At 51.1% G+C, this 21,273-nt stretch overlaps 1 protein-coding gene across 1 annotated transcript; it reads right to left on the reverse strand.

Moving 5' to 3' along the window:
- Positions 1-4,161: 4,161 nt before the first annotated feature.
- Positions 4,162-18,408, reverse strand: LOC119113498 (multifunctional procollagen lysine hydroxylase and glycosyltransferase LH3). Its single transcript, XM_037237803.1, has 13 exons — positions 18,381-18,408; positions 16,726-16,808; positions 15,744-16,023; positions 14,421-14,597; positions 13,503-13,699; positions 11,376-11,629; positions 10,344-10,469; positions 8,932-9,070; positions 8,340-8,522; positions 7,829-7,933; positions 6,592-6,738; positions 5,346-5,474; positions 4,162-4,582 (listed from the first exon to the last, which is right to left on the reverse strand). The coding sequence occupies exons 1-13, from the start codon at positions 18,406-18,408 to the stop codon at positions 4,427-4,429; spliced, it is 2,004 nt and encodes a 667-aa protein (XP_037093698.1). The 3' UTR covers positions 4,162-4,426.
- Between the last annotated feature and the right edge of the window lie 2,865 nt (positions 18,409-21,273).

Below are 21,273 nucleotides of genomic sequence, written 5' to 3' on the forward strand. Positions count from 1 at the left end.
AAGCTGTCTTAACCTTGGAGGTGGCCTGCTTGGAAGTGGCTTGGGCAATCTCGGAGGAGGCATCAGTCCTCTCGGAGGAGGCGTCGGTCAGCTCGCAGGAGGCATCAATCCTCTCGGAGTAGGCGTCGGTAATCTGGGAGCAGTAGTCGGTTCTCTCGCAGGAGGCATCAGTCCTCTCGGAGGAGGCATCGGTCAACTCGCAGGAGGCATCAACCCTCTCGGAGTAGGCGTCGGTAATCTGGGAGCAGGAGTCGGTTCTCTCGCAGGAGGCATTAGTCCTCTCGGAGGAGGAGTCGGTTCTCTCGCAGGATGCATCAGCCCTCTCGTAGGAGGCTTCGACCAACTCGGAGGAGGTGCGATCCACTTCGGGGCCTGCAGTGTCGGCCAGCTCAGTAATGGGTATGGTAATGGCGCGAGCCATTTACGTACGTACATATTTACATATTTACGTACGTACCGCAAACGGCCGGCTACAGCGAGTACCAGCAGAGCAGCTCCGGTGGAATCGCTGGCGGGTTTGGCGGCCGGCCGGTGGGTTATCACGCAACGATCAGCGGTGGACACTAGTGGCTGTTTACAGACTTAGGTGACACTGCATGAAGGTTGGTCAAGTGCATCCCTCTGTGTTTAGTTTATCGTGCAGTTTGGAAGTGGCTATACGCGCACCATAGCCTGCTGCCTTGGCGGGCCGCGGGATAGCGCACTATGTTGTGGTGTAGGACCAGCCACGAGCAAGCGTGCCGGTGTGTGTTTATTTCAACACGTGCATGAAGCGTGATTTCTGCGCGAGCAGTGTTTTCAGTGGACGCAACTGTACTGCAAGGGCATCTTTGGGTACCTCCGCCCGGCACAGCGGGCCGTATAGTGGTGGGGTCTACCGTACCATACCACCCGACAAACAGCAGCCCTCGGGCACAAAATCCTCCGTAAGCCGACACGGAGTGTCTGGTGTCCGCTGCGGCGGGAGCTCTCGTTTGTCTTTTCTCTCTTTGAAGGGAGGCCCTAAAGCCTCCTAGTGTATGGTAGTCGTGCTAATAGTGTGGTGACATGCCTGCTGAAACATGTGTAGCATGGACAAACATTTAACGCATTTGATGTAATTTTTCTTAGATACATTTTTGGATTTCTCTCTGGATTCATTTCTTGGCTTACTTTTATTATGTGTTAGCAACCTATGTGACCCGATGCAAAGCGCGAAAACCCTGAAGAGCCGAGGCACCCACGACTGACTGAAGCTGCTATGGAGGCCAAGTGGTTAAAAAAGCTCGTATTGATGGTAGGACAAGGAACAGTGTTCATGCCGCATTGCCGCATGTACTGGTAGACGCAGAACCGTTGTGATATGATGCGCCGACGACTGACTGACTCGATTTGATGTGCCATGGGGGCAATAAGCTAAGTGCAAAAAGTTGCTGTAACCTATTGGGTGCTAAAATACCGAACACAGCTTGTTGCACCTTGGTTATGCATTTTCCATGAAAATCAAAACAAAACAGTGCTCATCAAACTGCTAATCGCATCATCATTATTGGCCGTCAGTTCACAAGTACCAGCACTTCGCAGGGCCAAGTATCGTCTCTGGTTTCAGTAACCTATGTTGGTTGTATTGTATGTATGTATGGTTGGTATGCATGGGTGTGATCACATTGTCTAACATGTTCAGAATCCGTGTTAGGTACTACACATCTAACATCGCCATTCGATCTTTGAGCGGCACCCAGTTCACAAGTGTAGGACGACGCTTATCTAGCATGTTTTTGGAAACCAAGTATTATGTCCATGTCATCTCATATATGGTACTTCAGATGCGTATCTGTTCTCGGGCACACTAGCTGATAAAAAACCTAAACTGTGACCATTCTTTCCAGCTAGATTGCCGGCAGCGTCAAAAGAATGATTCACCCGCGCGACAGTAGGTGCCAACGTTGTTTTCACCCCGGAAAATGAAACAGTTGCGCCACTTTTTAGCGACATTGCTGGAATGCCAGATGTTACCAAACCTTCCGTTGTTGGTCGGACTGAAAAAAAAACAAAACCTTGGTTATTTGCAATCGCGCATCGCATAGTGGTATGAAGTGACATATACCCGGTTAAAAAAATTGTCATGTGTGATGACAAATTACATCACATTACATGCATCATTCCTTTCTTAAAACGTTAAGCGTGGTACCATAAATACCTCGTTAGATGACGCAGCGTTTTAGTCGGTGTGCGCACGTTGAGTGCCTCACAGTCAGACACAAATGGAGAGTTCTCCCGCATTTACAACATGTGGGGCAAGAGTAAGGTTCATGTCGCAATTGCATATGGTATTGCATAATTTGGTCTGACGCGCCATGATTAACATACCAGCTTTTCGTGGTATCCTTGCGGAAATAATGGGTATTCGCCAGGAAATGTACGCAAAATGCATCTAATTCCATATGGCAAAAAGCAATGTTCTTGCGCCACATGCTAGTACATTATAATGCTCATCATCACAGTCATGATAAGAAATTTCTCTCAACTACTGTCCAACTATGTGCACTTAATTTGTTTTTTTGGTGGTGGCCTAACATAATTAATATTAAAATAACCGTCTTGAAAAAATGACGCAAAGCTTCACCCTCTCTGAGAGCTCTTTCGCGCGGCACATCCTAGGGCCGTCGTGAGGGGGCCCCCGCTCCATCGCGTGCAGACGACTCACTGATCCGCTTAAAGGCGACCACCGTCGTGTTGGGCGCTGTCTGATCTGCCGGCCTTGACCCCAGCGGTCCTGGCTTCACCACACGGTGGCTCAGGAGTTCAGGCTCGTCCTGAACGCAGCACGTGGTCGCGGGACTGTCCATCCGGGGTGGGGATGGTAGCCCCCTGAGACGATCAGGGAGCGCGCGACAAATTTTGGGTCATGGTCATAGAATGGACCGAGTGTGGAACGGTGGCGGTGAGATATCCCGGGACGAGAAGGCATGAAGTGGGTACAACAGCGGGGCTGTGCTGGAGCAGTGTGAGATGTTGTGTACACTGTGTACACAAATTTATCAAGCATACAGTTTTCATGCCATGCTGCCGAGCTGCGCGCTCAGATGAATGCAAATTATTTACTTTTTTATTCGGAAATAAATTCCTCCTGCGTTCCGGAGTAATCTTGCATGCGCGATAGACTATCTGGTGACCCCAAGCTAGAGCGACACTGCAGTCGGTTGGGCTTATGACGCCCTTATCCGTGGAACGTTAGCCGAAATTTATCTAAAGCATACATGGTCGTATTATTTTGGACTTACGCAGCAACGACGGAGTACGTTAGCAGGGAAGCGTGAAGATTTGGGGGGCATTGCAGAGCACATTTAGGATCGGTATGAAAGGCAAGTTTTTATAATTTGGCGCATTGCGGTCGGTTAGGAATGTCACCTCTTCGCCATACCCGTAGCCAGTGGATTCTCAAGTATTGTTAGTCGTGACCTAGTTCAAACTTTACGTCCTTGATATACTGCCTGCTATACGTCCCTGAAAACCGGGCTGTTCCATGCGTTTATCAGACACAGGTGTGTCGGTTTCCATTTATTTCCGCCTTCATTAGCTCTTGGTTTGCTTGCTTTTTTGTAAGCTTGATATCATTTGCTTGATAATATTTGATGGAGCTCATGCCTGTCTGTCATTACGCTTAACCCACATGATAGTGGTCCTGCTAACATTTGTGGGATTTAAACCACTGAAGTTCGGTTCAATGTTTTGTTTAATTCAACTAAGCATTCGTGTGCTGAAATGAGTTGTATTGGCTCTAAATCTTGACGTAGACAAAACGTGTCACATATAGTGTAATTCCAATCTTGTTTCAGAGGGTAACGTGAAATTTGCGCGAGTACATCCTTGATGAGATCGCATAAGTTTATTTCCAATAGAGCGAATGGAATATAAATACATTACACGCAATCATCTTCTTATCACAGGAGTTTGTTCAATTATACTACAGACAGTCACTTGTGCGGGATCAAATAAACAGGAAAAACAAGACGTAGGGCGCCATGGCTCGCATGTCTATTGATCTCTAACAATGCCTAGCTTGTGGCCATCGATCTTCAATGGTTCCAGCAGAGGGGAATACGTTACAAACTGGCTTGAGGCCACGTTTTCGATGCATACTACCACACAGGGCATACGACCCGTGGCTACCTTCTTTCAAACATACTCCAAAATCACGTGAAAGGTATCTGGCATACTGCTGCATCAGTCCATTCTTTCACTTGCGTGATGCTACTTTTATATATACTTTAGTGCGTTTACCATACAATAGGAAAAAGCTTCTATAGCGCCCAAAACCTCGTTAAAAAACTCTACCGGCATTGACTTTCCTAAGTACTTTACTTCGTAAGCCACTGTAACGCTAAACGGCCGATATTCCACCATCCCAGGATCGCATCAGCCGGCAACCAGAGCCACGGCCACCTCAGGGGTCGACGAAGGAGACCATGATGTAGCGGGTGCCGCTGGTGGTGGGCAGGCCCTCGTGCTGGTGGGTCAAGCGCCCGGGGTGCATCAGCAGCCAGCCGCGCCGGCTGTCCGTCACCGAGCAGTCCTGTCGCAGGAACCGACAGCCACCGCCCTGGGGCAGAGAGGTCAGCGGTCACGCTCTGGGGACGGGTCGGGCGGGGTCACTCGTGGGTCACTCTCCGGTCAAGGGTCGGGCGGGGTCACTCGTGGGCCACTCTCCGGTCAAGGGTGGGGTGGGGTTACTCGTGGGTCACTCTCCGGTCAAGGGTCGAGCGGGGTCACTCGTGGGTCACTCTCCGGTCAAGGGTCGGACGGGGTCACTCGTGGGTCACTCTCCGGTCAAGGGTCAAGCAGGGCCACTCGGGGCCACTCAACGGTCACGGGTCGGGCGGGGGCACTTGGAGGTCGCCCTCCAGTCACGGGTCGGGCGGGGTCATTCGTGGATCAGCCGGCGGTCACAGGTCGGGTAGGGTCATTCGTGGGTTACTTTCCGGTCACGGATCGGGCTGGGTCGCTCATGGGTCAGCCTGCGGTCAACAGAGCGAGCGCCGGAACCCACCGCACTGCGGCTAAACCTAAGCTGACGTAAGGCTGGGCTCACCTAATGCAATGAACAGAGTGCGTCACGAATATCGCGGGCTCTCGCGGGCAAGTCACCCACCAGACGCTGGACTATATCATTCAGTGTCTTACCCATGAACATCGTGAAGCACGCTTATTCGTGACCAACGTTGCCTTTCGCACTCTACTGCGGAAAAGCTCAATGCATTAAATTTACACCCGCTCCTTAGAGACCAACTAACGAGAACGTTCCCCTGCCACATGCGGCACACTTTGCGACGAGGTCAGCCGAGGACGGCGCGCTCGCCACCCACCTCGTAGTCCTTGCCGGGCGTGTTGAGCGCGATGTTGATGGTGTAGGTGGAGGCGTCGTGGTGCGGCACCAACGCCGGCTGCTCCTCTGGCTTGTAGCGCACCACGAAGTTGAGGTCCGCTACGGGTGGCTGGTAACGGAAGGGCGGAAGTGAGACGGGTCATTCCTTCGTTGTTCAGCGTGGAGAAGTCGAAGGACTCGAGAAATGCAGAATTTTGATTCGAGAGGTGCAGAAATTCAACACGAGAAATGCAGAAGAGATAAAGACTGGGGCCGGGTATTGCGTAACATACATACGACAGCAACGCTTCCTGAACATCATTTCCGCCCGTGAAAGGTCACGGGACCTGCGAGCGACACTGATTATTGCATTATTACACGCCTTAAATGCTTCCAATGAGACATTTGAAGGAAACCACACAGCAGTTATAAAAACGCACAGCTTGTAAAACATAGTTTTGTTTTTTACTTCGACCGCTGGCATCATTCTGTCCAGTGCAAAACCGAGGCGTGCACTGCACATGTATCATCGCTCTGCTACCACTCCCGGGTATGCAGTGCACTGTGCACGGCTCACGTCGTGCAGACCGTACCGTTCGCAACAATCACAGAGCAGCACCTCATCCGTTACGACTGCGCTCTGTCCGTTCCGACTACACTTCGTCGGTTCCGACTGCACTTGTCCGTTCCGACTGCACTTTGTCCGATCCTACTGCGCATTGCCCGTTCCGACTGCACTTTGTCCGATCCGACTGCACTTTGTCCGATCCGACTACACTTTGTCCGATACACCTGGACTTTTCCCGTTCCGACTGCACTTTGTCCGATCCTACTGCACATTGTCCGTTTCGACTGCACTTTGTCCGTTTCGACTGCACTTTGTCCGATCCGACTGCGCTTTGTCCGACCCGACTACACTTTGTCCGATACACCTGCACTTTTCCCGTTCCGACTGCACTTTGTCCATTGTGCAGCGTACTTCTTCGATCACCGTACGCCATCCATTCTGACCACCCCTGTGAACAGCCTGGCTGAGTGGCCGCCGCTACTCACATCCTCGTCGACTGAGCGGCCGTCGCTACTCACATCCTCGTCACCGAGGATGTGAGTCCGTCGCTACCCACATCCGTAGCGTCCGTCGCTACTCACATCCTCATCACTGAGCGTCTGTCGCTACTCACATCTTCGTCGACTGAGCGTCCATCGCTACTCACATCCTCGTCGACTGGGCGTCCGTCGCTACTCACATCCTCGTCGTATCCCGCGAAGACCCGCTGCTGGATCGGCTGCACGTAGTAACGCAGCACCATGTGCCACTCCCTGTCGTAGTCGATCTGGCTCATGTGGATGTCGCGGGTGGGCACGTTCTCGTAGCCGCCCGCCAGGCGAGGGTCCTGCCACGTGCCGGCTCGGTCAGCGTGGGTCGGTCAACGGGATCGAGTCAGCAGGCGTCGGGTCAGCGTGGGTCGGATCATCAGTGGGGTCAGCGTGGGTCGTGTCCCCACGGGTCGAGTCAGAGGAGGTTGGGTCAGCGGGGGTCGGGTCAGTGTGGGTCAAATCATGAGTAAGGTCAGCGTGGGTCTGGCCAACGTGGGTTGGGTCAACGTGGGTTAGCATAGCGGGAGTCGGGTCAGCATGGGTCGTGTTCCCTTGGGTCGAGTCAGAGGAGGTTGGGTGAGCGTGGGTTGGACCAGTGTGACTCGGGTCAGCGTAGGTCGGTTGTCATAGCTCAGGGCACGTGCTAGTGTGGAACGGCAGAAGAGGTATAGTAATGATACAATGCTTCCCCATATTTTGCGACAACTCTCGATCAACTTGAGTTGTCAATGTGGCCAAGTGAGCCAAGTGAGTCGACGTGGTCTCAGTTCAGCGCGCGGGGCGGTATAGCCAGCATTTGGCTACCGTTTCTGAACAGGTGCCGACCGACTGGTTGCTGTAAGCCGGATTGTGTAATTTTACTTGGTCGAAGCTATTATTCCTTAAATGGGGTCCATGGGCTACCAAAAATTGATGTGATCGTTGCCCCACCAGTCAATCCAAGCCTGTTTCCGTAAGTTGTTTAGTGCATGTGCGAGAAACATTATGCACATAGAAAAGACGGTAGTGATAGCCTTATTAGAAAAACCAGGGGGGGTAGAAATATAGATACGTTGATATTTTGGCAACATGCCTTTATCCAAACGGGTTTTCCTCCGAGGAACAAGGCTATTACTTCTGCCTTAACTACAAACCTGTTTCCCCCAAAATCGCTAACCAAACACGCCTTTAGACATCCGCATCGCCATTTTGTACGCCAACCTGAAGGACAGTTTCATGAAGGGGCTGCGCTCACACCAATTTTGACCAGTGATGTACCCGATGTGTTGCCACCTAGTGCACTGTTGCATAGTTCTTTTACGAGCTAAAAGTTCCAACCCTCCACCTCCCCCGTTTCCCATCAGCGGTACCGGGCGCCGAAATTATAACTTTGCTCAAGTACCGTACCGTGTTGGTGCCGCCGGACCACTGTCCGTGGTTTTCCATGGTTTCTATGAGTTCTTGGCAGAAACGCTCCGTCAGAATCGGGGCCCAAAACACATCGGCGCACGGCTGCAACACACCAGCGGGCACACGTCAGTCGTGATCGATATTGGCGACCACACCAGCATTCAAAGGATAGAAACTATGACTTCGATACAATTGGCAAACAACCACGACATTAATAGGAATGTAGTGTTGCCAGCGATGATATGCGTTTCGCTGCACGCTCTTTCAAGTCGTCTTCTTATACACTAAATTAAGACAAGGACACCGTACGTTGGGCGACTCGAAAGCGCCTGGCGTGCATCACCGCGCTCACACAGAAAGGTACAACCGTTCACCGACCGATACGTGTCGCAGACCGCATGGGCTGCTGCGAACAGGCAGCTGAGTAACTGAACGGTGCTGATTGGCCCCTGTGACCACTGCGAGCCACATCCTCCCATCGGCCACACCCCTGTTGGCCGGTGCTGACCTCCGCCACGGGCACGCTGGGGTCGAGGTTGCGGGAGTAGTTCTGGTGCAGGTAGCGGTGCTCCCAGTCCCAGCGGTTGGTCGTGACCTGCCACATTTCGTTGTGCAGGCGGGACGTGTTGAAGCCGCGGGGGTCCACCAAGTGGCCAAAGTTGGCTCGGTTCGAGACCAGCAAGAACTTGCCCTGCGGCATGCACCGTTTGAGTTAGACAGTAAATATCGCGAGACGCTGCTAGAAATGTCGAAGCATCATTCAAAATCAGACCACGCAGCAGCCCTATGCATATTGCAGCATTGGTTGTCAGTATTGCGAAGGTGGTTCAGCGCAGGGTGCATTAATTCATGCTAGCTCACATATCCTTAATCATATTTTCTTTGGGGCCTGTAGATGTCCAAAAGGAATGAACATCTAGTGCAATGATCTCGACTTCTAGGAATGCATAAAATTGCGATATCGGGTTATTCCAGCATCCAGATATCTCTCAGTGAAAGATAACTGTATCTAAACTTTAACTTTTTCGGAAATTTATGGAAAAGACGACTAACACAGACTTCGTAAGGCAAAATGCTCTCCTTCTCTCTCTCTACCTCACCGAATCGACTATGGTCTTGCTGAAGGTGTTGTGGACGTTCTCCGAGCCGTCCTCAAAGTCGGGACGTGTGGCATCATCACTGAAGACGCTCCGTTTAACCAGATAACACTCCGACACAAACGGCACGTTCCAGAGGCCTCTGGAAGGTCGGCAGACATGTCGCTGACGTAAGGCAACATCTGGACTATGTCTACGTGCACACCCACATGCATGACAGTGGCGCCATCTCTAGGCGTGGGAAGCGTGGGAACTAAGCGCCGGGGAGCAGCGTGGGAACTATGGGCCGGGGAACACCGCCTTCCACTTTTCGCACACATTTTACTTTGACCCTGTCGTGAAGCATGAAAGTACTGGATAGCAGTTTTGTCAGCCATTTTTCGGACCTTCCCATGGGCCTGCCCCTATCCCCGGGTAAGTACTATCGTGGTAAGTGTAATGTTGGTAAGTCTATCTTACTTTGACTGGGACTCAGACGAGCCAAAGGGTGGGTAGGTCAACCTAGTATTGCTTTTTCATTTTCATCCTATGATTTGTCTGGTGGATTTTCCTCCGTAAGATTCTTCTTCGAATATCAGGATAGTTTATCCAAATTATGTCAATCGACCGCATTTTGCGCGTCTTGTGCCATGTATGGGCATCATCCATCGGTTTCATAGTTCAGAACTTGCACAGTCGCATTCATCAACACCTGGGAGATTCATTCGGGCGTGAAAAATTATTTATTCGTCCCACTTTCCTCATCCCTGCTTCACCCTGCAGCTTTGCCACTCTTCAATCACTCAGGGCAAGCCGCACGCAACACCTATGTGTGCGCCCAAATGCCCCCAGGAGACGCCCCGTCCGAGCGCCAGGTACGAACCCTGAATAGGGGTCCCTGTGCCGGCGTGTATTCGACGGATGGACCGCCAGGCGCGCGTATTATACCCCAAATGTATCTACTCTCCTTCATGCCATAATCCTGAAACGGTCATAACAGGCCGGAAATGCTCTAATCCATGCAAACAAACCAAATCAAAAATGTCGTGCTGAGCCTGACTACATGAACAACTGCATTACCAAAATTATGAGTCATTTTGCATGAACAGTTAACGGAAGCGATCTTGGCTATGATCAAAACTCGAGCCTCAGGCCATACATAGTAGTAGTAGCATATAAGTAGAAGTAGGTACATAGGTACAAAAGACATGGGATTAACGTAAAACGTTCGTTAATGCAAAGCCAGCCATCTTCTTAATAAACAATCATCCAATAATATATATATATATATACGTAAACATGCATACATTGTTTTTACCCGCACGTATATAAATATATGCCACCGTGTTATGAAACTCCATGCTCTTTTTGGAGGCACAATCAGTCATTTGGTTTCAGCCAGTGTGACAATCGGATCCACACGTGCCTATACTTACTTCCGTTTGCTGGTAACAATTGCCTTGTATTCCGCAGGTGGAGCCGCCGACATGTCCACACCGAGCTCCGTCATAAAATTGCCCCTGGTGGTGTAAATTTGCGCCAACATGGGCGTAACTACGTCCCTGAAAAGCAAAGGGTAAGTTAAAGCCTACTGTCATTATCCGGTAACGTGACCACAACACGGACGTGCTCATCACAGTTCGCAGTAAATTAACATGATGAACAACGAGGAAAATCGATATATTTTTTTATTTAGATCCTCACTGCTCTTTACTCAATCTGCCTCACCTGTTCTGTTCAATGAGAAGCTTCAATGTGTATGGATTATCCAAATGTGCTGTAGAATCCACGAACAGGAAGAAGTCTGTCTCCGTTGCCATACCTTTGTCGCTGAAAACGTCCATGCATCAATTTTGCGGTCGATGCATGATGAAAATTTGCGACAGCAGCCCAAGAATAGGTCGGCGCAAGCGATTATTGCCTACTAATATTGTGCAGGCCTTTACAAGATGCACCATGATTATGTATCGCCATCAATTTCGTCAACGGCCTACCATGTGCATAAGCAAATAGGCAAATATCATTAACCAAAGCTGACAAAAAGCAACGAATTTAAACGCGATGCGATTAAGACAGTAGTATTAGCCTTATTCCTCGGAGAAAAAGTAGGAGAAAAGAGATATAGTTGCGCTGTATTTTGGCAACATGCCTTTATCGAAACAGTAGCGGAAATGTCATATGTAGCCAACTGACTTCTGCTATTGTTTCGATAAAGGCATGTTGCTGAAATATCTACCCAACTATATTTCCATTCTCCTGGATTTTCTCCGAGGAATAAGGCTAATACTACTGTCCCATCCATGTGAATAATGTTTCTCGTTAATGCACCGAACAACTTACGCGATACAGTTACACAGAACGTCCTGGCACTGGCCGCAAAGTGACGCATCGACGACAGTCGACGGGTTCCTGGCATCAGAAGGCCGGGGGCCACGCTAGCGAAGCGTGCTGTTCGGGACAGAACTCACATGGCTTGTGAGCGGGCGGCCCTGGAGCTGACGCCTTGCTCGCGACCCACAACCGTGACCGAGCCGTAAGCGCCGTGAACCTTCTCCGCCAGCTGCTCCACCGCGCCGTGGTGGTACTTGGCCCCGCTGTAGAGGAACAGGTCGATCTTCGCCTTGGGGTAGATGAGCTCGCGGATGGCGCCGAAGAACTCCTCCAGGAAGGGGGTCGGCTGGTCGATGAAGAGCGCCAGAAGCACGCGAGGGAACGTCTCCGGCTGAAAATGCCCACCACCGAGGAATGTTAGACCGGGCGGATTACGCCACCACGCTGTTGGGAAGACGTGGAACAATATCGGCTGGCAGCGACAGTTTGTCACGACAGACGATATGGTGGAACCTGGAAGCGAAATGCGTTTGCAAGAAGTCATGTCAATTTCGATGGTTTTTGAAAAAGGCTGGCATTTGTTGGTGGAAAGGGTACCGTGAAAATGTGTAACCCTTGTTTATGACTGGATATCATGGGGACGTGTGTACTACCTGATAGCATAACTGAAGGAGCAACTGCAAAAAGTTGCAGTTGCTGAACAACAACAGCAACAACAACAACAACCCACGTCTTGGAGACTTCCATATCCTGATGCACGGTCAAGTTCATGGTGCTCGCCGAGTGGAGCAGCATGGGAGTATGCCGCGATCGATAAATTAACGGAGCAAGGTAAGACCATGAGTGTGCATGTCTTCAGATTTGTCTCGTTTGCGGCTTCCTTCAAGTCATCCTTAACTCTCGAGGATCGAAGGCCTTTCTGTCTGCATGTTCACACCACATTCATCAGAGGTTGCACCTCATCGAGATAAAATGTTTACGCCACATCGGGCGCTTATGCTATGTGCGAGTTCGTGGGGATGCTGCCGAAGCCGGTTGTAACGTAGCCAGCGGACAGCATATAGCTGACCGCCCAGCCTCAAGTAACGATAAGCTATCATAACATAACGATAATAACGAGAGAGAGAGAGAGAGAGAGAGGAGAAGAGAGAGAGGAGAGAGAGAGAGAGAGAGAGAGAGAGAGAGAGAGAGAGAGAGAGAGAGAGAGAGAGAGAGAGAGAGAGAGAGAGAGAGAGAGAGAGAGAGATGTCTCTCTCTCTCTCTCTCTCTCTCTCTCTCTTCTCTCTCTCTCTCTCTCTCATCTCATAACGATAAGTTCATTGCCTTTAAGCGACTGCCTCTCAATCTGACCGGTTTGTTGTGGTCAGTCCGTTCATGTCGCAACTGCCGCAAAGCCCACCGGAGTCGTTGAATACTTCCTCCTAGGGGATCTACTGTGTGCTATCCGATTGGTTACGATCTGGCTGTCCCTATCCCGGTCCTTACGAATCAGATATTTCTGGCATGAAGGCGTGTCGGTGCAATGCGAAGATGCGGACTCTCCCTCTGCGCCTATGCTTGACACGCAGTCGTTAACGACACTATCTACCGGTAATTTGCTGAGGTCCCGACAGCGCCACTGGCCAACGTCACGGACCATTGGTTTCGACTGTTTCATCTAGGCTCCTGACCTTTCACTGCATAACAGCGAGGGGTGTTCTAGTTAAGAAACGGTCACGTGAGATCCCTTGCCTTCCGCATTTCGCTCCGTCTACAGCCTCGTCGAAAGGATGGACAGATCAAAGGCGATACCGGTCTCTCCCTGCCAACCAAGAACAATAATCCACTTGCTAACCTGAGACCTCGCGAATCTCCCCGTCTGGAATTATCGCAGTAGGCCTTTAAATCATAGGCTGGATTGACCTCAACCCAGCTCAACTGAAGCCTCGCCAACCATCGCGGCTCTAATCTGAGTTGACGCTAACCTCAACCAAGCTCAACGGAGGTCACACCGACCTTCGCGACGCTGATCTTGGCTGACACTGACCTCACAGCGACCGACCTGTGGCCACTGACATCTCCACTCCGACCTGAGATCAATGACATCCCCCACTGCTGACCTGAGGTCACACCTACCCACTACATACGAGTCACACCGTGTGCTACCGTCCTAAGGTTACACCGATCTCCTCTGCTCATGGCCTTGACGCTACCGACCTAACGCCAGCCAGACCTCCCCGTTAGTGCCTTGTCCTGACCACCGCCCTGACCTCCCAGCCACTGACCTCGCTGCCCAGCTCCAGCTGCCCGCCCCAGCAGGCGACGCAGCCGTCGCGCGGCTCCCAGCCGCCGGCCAGGTAGTTCCCGAGCGTGTTCAGATGCTGACGAGACTGCGCGTCGCCGTGCACCACCAGGGGCACCGAGCTGAACCGCGTGTTCTGCAGGAAGGGCTGGCGGCCCCTGTAGCGCACCACCACGTCCTCTGGTCGTGACGGAGGCAGGCCATTAGTGGCGGGCGCTGCGTGATGGTGGCGGTGGTGGGGGATATGCTAATTGCAGGTGGCTTTGTCGTAGAAATGCAGGTAACTTATGACACGTTATTGACGTTGGCGGTGGTGGGGGTGAGGATACAGCAGTGCTCTTGCCGCTTTGGTGATGCTGTAGTTTTCGCTGATAGCTGTTGCTTGCTTGTTTTTTCTGGTGAGAACAATTCTATCTAATTTATATCTTTACAAACATATATATATATATATATATATATGTATATATATATACATGTATATATATATATATATGTATATATATATATATATATATATGTATATGTATGTATATGTGTCTATATAGTGGGTTTGTGTGGTAAAAGGTTAAACTGCCACGCTCGTGCAAACAATCATGGTACAATAATTTACGTGAGGTTAGTAAAACAAGTTGGCGATGGAGCCTGAGATTTGGTGGAATGGGGTTAACAACGCTTTACTGGTCGCTGATTTTTATCTGTTTTTTACTATCGGGCAGCAAAACGACATCAACAACCTCCTGACTGCACACACATCTAAACATGGCTATGATTATAAAAGGGAAACTTCCTGACCCCAGTTAGTGCTATACTCGTAATCCCAGTAAACCACCGCCTTCGTAGACGGCAAGGAAGTAGCGGCGACAGTCGTCTAATCTGGCCAAGAGAAGCCAGCACTCCTTACCGTACGAGCCAGTGAGACCCTGCATGATGTCAGCTTTACGATCTATCCCGAGGCCGTACTTCTGCCGCTTCGCCTTGTCCAGGAAGAGGCGGGTAAAGGCCAGCTGGCCGCCGTCCGAGGTCTCCAGGTCGTCATCCGAGAGCATGCTGACCAGGTCCGGCCCGTGCCCAATGAAGGCTGCAATGGCGAGGTGTAGTGTGGCGAGCACGTTGGCGGGTGGCGCCACGAAGATCATCGATTGGTCGGTATTGTCGACAGTAAAGATTGTGGAGCCAGTGCTTTGTCAGCTGGTGTGTGAGTCTAGCGGAGTGCGCGAATAACGTAACGTACGGTTTTCCACTTTTACAGCACTCCTAGTGTACTGAATAACTTAGGTGGCGAGTCTTCGAGAACATCCTCCGACCATTGCAACACTGGATAACCGGGGCCATTGCCAATAAAAACGACACCCATGCCCGTCACCCATCAGTGACCTTCTCAGTCAATCAGTCATCATCACTGACCTCCCAAAATGCCCAGGCCCTTTGATCACCGTCACTTTAATCGACCCACGAAGTACAAACCTTGATCGATTGCATCAAAACGACCTAATTAAACATTCTGAGCGCCTGAGACAGGCGGACAGGGATTTTACGTTTAAGCAGAAGAAATGAGGTGAAGTTCCCCAAAATTGTGTAAGAATGGAGTTCCAAGTCAGCATTGTTTGGTGGAAAATATTCTTGCTTTTGGTCAATAAGAGTCACTGGGATTCGCGCACTGATCGCAGAACGCCACACATTTGCATTTGCATCGCGCTACAGCATCGCACGTACACCACAGTCACGTGGTCACAAGATCAAAACATGGGGAAAAATAATGTCCCAGTAACTTTTGGATTGAAACATTCTCAAATATTCCGTGCATAATTTTCTATCACTGCGATCCTTTCGCAGGTGATTTAAACTACGCGAGATCATGGGCTGAGACCAGTGAAAGTTCTCCAACCATTTAGCGTGTCTCTTTTAGCTGAATTAGCACCGTGAAACCATAAGCACGATGAAAATTGAATCCATGGATTCAGTATATTAGATCATGCGGTTCCTTTCTAGACCCAAATATAAGAGATGGCTTGTTTTCGATTCCCTCGATTGACTGGCTCTCCTGTGTGCAGTGCACGACTGCATGACCCGTGTTAAAATTCAAAACAGACCACTGGGAAGTCTGACGCATCTCGATTTCCAACAGGTCTTTCCGGCATCAGGTAACCGGCGGTGGAACTACTCCAGCCCATCAACTGTGCCGACCCGCTGCAAAACTAGGGAGTGACTCACTCCCGCCACCCACCGGCCACGTCGAGGAAGCGGTAGCTCTCGCTCTTGGGATACTGGTCGGCGAGCGAGGCGTCGGGCCGACAGTGTACGTTGCCGGAAAACACCACGCGCCCCTTCTGCTTCCGGAACGCGGCCACGATCTCGGCCGCCGAGCCTGCGACGATGACGTCAGAGGCGACGGCTCCGAGGACCAATGACAGTCTCCGGGGATCGACGGCCCGACGCTCCAGCGCCGCCCGCAGGCGCTTGACCTCTTGACCTGCGGCGCCCGCTGCGGCCGGCAGCGGGATGACCTGTCGCGGGGCACGAGCGGTTACCAGACCGGTTCGGCTGGGGGAGGGGACGACGCAGCGCAAAAACCGGCACCTACCAGGCCGGAGCGGCTCTTGTTGGAGCGGACACTGGTTCGGCGGACGCGGGAGGCATGCGCTGTCCAGTTTTTGCGCGGCACTTCCGCTGATCCTCATGGGAAGCAGAGCGGGGCGACGAAAAGCTACCGGCTGAGGGTCGGCGAGCGCGAAGGACAGCTTGAAAGCGGCGATGGTGGCCTGCTGTCGCACTTTTGAGAGGGTGTTTGCTTGTCAGCCGCACTGATGCGTTAATATTCAAAACTTGCATTTTTAGAGATACCAGCTGAGTCGGATGACTTACTGTTTGACCCTTAGAACCGTTTATTCTGCGAGCAGTTGCCTCACGTTATGGCAAGTGGTATAGGAAATGCTGCGATGTGTTGTCGTGCAAAGGTTGGAACGATGCACACAAATATAAATTTTCTTCAGCGCCGCACAGACGGTGCGAGGCGTAAACTGCTGCGTTACCAGCACTTGGCAGGAAGTTTTAATGATATCAAATGACAACCATTCGGGAAGCCGGGTGTTTGCTAACACGACCTGAGCTGCATACGCAAATGCGTGCAGGCACACTAGCGTGCCGACACCTGAAGCTTTCCGAGCGTCACACACGAAGGAACGACACTGCACAGGGGTTCCACCAACCTCGATTCCAGTCTGGTTAGCGGACCGCAGGAAGCGATTGTATCCGTCCGAGGTTCCATTCGCCGTGGTGAAAATCAGCAGACCTGCGACGGGAGAGCACCGTAAGCGAGTCAAGAGATTAAACACCCGTGAACACGCCTGAAGAGCGGAGTGTTCTGCCGGAACGGTTATCTATTAAAGCGCTGTGCGACGCTCGCCGCCGTGCAGTATGCTATGGAGGGTCAACAGCCGCGGTGGCCTAGCCAGGGATACGGTACTCGAGCCGTAGTGACCTTGGCCATGAGCTGATGACGTAACACATAAAGGTACGGGGCGCTTCCAACTGAGCCATTTCGCTCCAATGTGCCAATCGTTTAACGCAAACGTGAGGCGGTGCCGGTGTCACCACGATGCTGATATCATGCGACGTGATAGCACAAGACGGCGGATTATGTGGTTTATGGTGCAGCGCGTAGTGCGATGATCTTGGACGTCATGCACCAGACGGGCAGTCCGACCCGGTAGTGCTCTTTTCCGGCTCGCATATTTTCGCGAACCGAGCGAATTTCTACGGAAGTTAGCGTTTTACGAGACACCGGTTTAATCCGTGTCGGTTTCTGCCTCGGGGACGGGGTCAGTGTCTGAGGTTCACGTGCGGACCGGTTGGATCTGCATTGCGCCCGCTGACCTCGTGACCTTTGGAGGAATACGCGTGGAGCGCGCACCCGACACTGAGAATGCGGGGCTCAGACAATTTCCTCCAGTGTGCCCGTCGCTAGACACCGGCTGGTTTTACTGCAATGCGGCTGAATATTAAATAAAAGCTGCCGGTGAATGTTTGCTGTTGTCGTTGTTTTGCAGAACACCTTATGGCAGATGGAATACTTTGTCCAGCTTCAGCTGATAATGATGACAAATCTGGTAGCAATTTTTGGGAAGCTCATCCGATGATGGTGTGGTTTACCTGCGACTTGCGGCTTGTTATGGTTCTGCACATCGAGAGCATTCGCGGTCGAAGCACCTCTTCACCCTCCAGCAGCGTCATGCAGATGCATGCGATGTGAATGGCAGCACTATCCTCAGATAAACTACAAAACCTTCGCCATTGCGCTTTTAAGAACGGATGCAGTAAGACAAGAAAATGTCTTAAGTGGCCAGGTGAGTTCGAATCGCTTTATGCGCTCGCTATTTGACCTTGACAGGCATGGCCTGCAGCCGGCTGCAGCGGCCGCGATAGTCAGATGACGTCAGAGGGCAGGACGGACCGTGCCGAGCGTTGCGGCACGTCAAGCTTTCGCCACCAAAATTTGCGGTTGGCCTGGAACTGCGCCATCGGATGGCAGGGGTCAGAGCTCACACATTAGGTACTGCTTCGCGTCAGCTCTGATCCCGGAAGTCCATCCATTCAAAACGTTTGGATTTAATTGTAAGAAAAAGGGCAATGGGGCGCATGGCGAGGTGAGCCTGAGCACGAATGTGCAGATCGTTTCCAGCAAGGCCGGCCTAGAATCGGAGATACACCACACTGTAACCCATCCTTCAAAACGTTCATGTCGGTGCCCCTATTATTGAGACGCACTTTGCAAACGTTGCAATAGCCAGTCTGCCTATATGGCCGCACTAGGAAAGTTACCTTTTCATTCAAACTGCGCGATTTTGTTTCCTTGCTGTCTCACCGCTCCTCTGCTTCCTCACCACCTTCATTACCCCTGCTCCCCCCAATTGGAACTGCAAGCATACTTAAAGGGTTGGAGCGGTTCACTGCTCTCACCGCTGTAACCGCAAACCACTGCATCTTCGAGACATGTTTCACCATTCAGTCTAGAATCCACGGTCGCTGGCTTTCAAACCAAACGATCTTGAGTTAGCCTCGTATAGCTAGGTAAAACATCACCCACCTAACTTCTGGGCTTTGGTCGGGAACCCTAGCTATGTCTTTGATGGAAAATCAGTTTCTCTGGCCGTGGGTTCGCTGGCCGTTGTATCTGCCTGTTTTCACGTGCCGCCTTTCGCCCGCCCCACAGCACTGTGGCTTCGGATGAAGGTTACGGAGGCAGGAAAAAAAACGATGATAAAAATATAAAAAAACGATGCCGCGTTCTGAGCTTGTCTTGTCCCAAGGCTCTTGTTCAGTACTCTGTGTTATTTTGTGTAATAAATAATGTTTCACAAAGCAAGTATACTTCTTCGTGTTCTGTAGCTTTTTCATTGCATGGCGTTTCTTACCGCCAAACAGCGGTAACGTTATCCGTGGCGACCCTGGTTCCCAAAACATTATGTTATTTTAAGCTTTCTGCACCAGATGTTGTAAAGACAGAGCACCTGATCGCACGTTTAGCCACCCACGATGGTGAGCAGCGCAAACAATGCCATGTGTCGTGCCAAATGCCAAACAGTTTTTTAGAAAGCGACCAAATTTCCTGACAGCTTTCTGAGGGGTAAAATGATCCCCTCTGGAACTAGCGGGGCGTTGCAGAATGGTTATAAAGGGTAGCAGAAAGACAAGTGGCAAGGATTACACATCGTTCGAACTACTCTATCCTCTCATAGAGAATATTTCAATGGTGTTTTTAAGGACGCCTCCAGTGCCTGAGATGCTATCAAAGGGGGTGGGGACATCTCAAGGATCATCTAGTAAGGGAAAGAGTGTGAGTTGCGCCCGCTGACGAAAAAACGGGATGTGTGAGTCAAACATAACACAAACCACCTTGCATTATCATAGTTGAAATATTCGTCCGGAAACGCTTCCCGCTCTCGTCAGTCCATGTTCGTAAGTCATCAGAAGCCGAAGTTCTTTGCTTCTTACGGCCGGGGGGTGGACCAATTGACATTCAAATGCCCCCGACTGGCGCAATTAGCTGGAAAATTCATAAATTCACACACAGCGTGTAAAACGTCAGTGTTGTTAGGCTCAGGATACTTACACCGAAGAGAGTACATAAATTTTGCATTAAGTAAATCAGATGTGTTGAAACTTGAAACGTATGTGTGACTGAGTTTATAGATAGCTATTTGTATATGTATATATATATATATATATGCATATACATATAAATGAATGCATACATATACTTGTAAACACACACACACACACACACACACACACACACACACACACATATATATATATATATATATATATATATATATATATATATATATATATATATGACATCATTGCTTGTTTTGAACTCATCCCGAGCATCAAGCACATGCTGCTGGTTGTAAAACGTCAATACCAAGTCGCATGAGTCTCATCATGGATGGATTACGTCAAGTCGTTATCACGTCAAACCATGCAATTCCACAAATCTAAGAAGACATTTCGGCGTTTGTATTCCTTGCAGCACTGCACGTGTCTGCTAGTGGTTTATGAACGGTTGAGTGCTGTGCTCGACGAACCAAGGAAAGCATGTTTTCACACTTCCACAATCTGATTTGGCACGTTATTAGATATAAACAGAGATCGAACGAATACTGTACCGCACCCTATCAACTGCGCCTCAGCTCTAAGAGCTCGAAATAGCTGGGCAGTTGATATGCTGGACTCACCCACCACGTATGTTTGCAGGAACGTCTAAACGCGGTGAGAACAGCACTTACCACCGCTGGAGTCTCCAGAGCTCGCAATCGGAGTCGCCAGCAAGGCCAGCAAGGTCAGCAAGGTCAGGAGCACTCCGCCGAGCCCCATCTTCGCCCCGGTGTCCGGTGCGAGACTCCGTCAGTGGCTGCCTGGCAGCGCTGCTCTCACCGCCGCACTTCGCCTTCCTGCACGAGCGGAAGCGGCCGACTGCGGCGGGGTGGCGTCGCGGTCCGTTCCGGTCCGTTCCGGTCCGGTCCGGCCCGGTGGGTCCGGTGAGTCCGGTGGGACCAGCACCCGGGGCCCGAGCGCCGCCAATGCACGCGCGGAATCGGGTCACAGACCTGGAGCCGACTGACCGGTCGCGGCCGCAAAAGAGGTCATCACGTGCCCATTGTCCAGAGGGGGATTGGTGCGGTCGTACGATTCGCGAGGCTGCGGACACGTGGTTTGGACAAGGCTTAAGGTAAGTTCTGCAGACTGGGGAGGGAGCGCGGAAGTCGTGATGCGATACGTCAATACGCGTAGCCTTCGCCTTGAAGGCCATACAACTATTTGTCGTGGTGTTGTTACGTGAGCCGCGCCAGGCAAATGCTAGACACGAGGCTGTCATGCCTCAAAGGCATGTCCATGCAATTGTGTAAGGGTTGATGAATTTGAAGTGGTCATGGCTTTGCGTCAGTAAGGGCCGCGCGTGTGGCTGGCAAAGCCCTGCGCTGCCTCTTGGCTGGCCATTTCAGCCCAGCCCTGCGGGCGCCCGTCTGGCGACCTATCTGTGTGACGAAATGCAAACTGCGGCGTTTGGCGACGTACCCATGTGACAGAACACAGACTGCGACGCCTGGCGACCTACCTGTGTGACATGACACAGGCTGGATCGTCTGGTGACCTATTGGGGTGACGTCACACAGACTGTGACGTCTGTCGACCTACCTGTGTGATGTCAGAGGCTGTGACGTCGGGCGACCTACCTGTGTGACGTCGCACAG

Source organism: Pollicipes pollicipes, unplaced genomic scaffold (genome assembly GCF_011947565.3).
Source record: "Pollicipes pollicipes isolate AB1234 unplaced genomic scaffold, Ppol_2.1 Scaffold_7262;HRSCAF=8765_pilon_pilon_pilon, whole genome shotgun sequence".
In the NCBI taxonomy this organism is placed as follows: domain Eukaryota; kingdom Metazoa; phylum Arthropoda; class Thecostraca; order Pollicipedomorpha; family Pollicipedidae; genus Pollicipes; species Pollicipes pollicipes.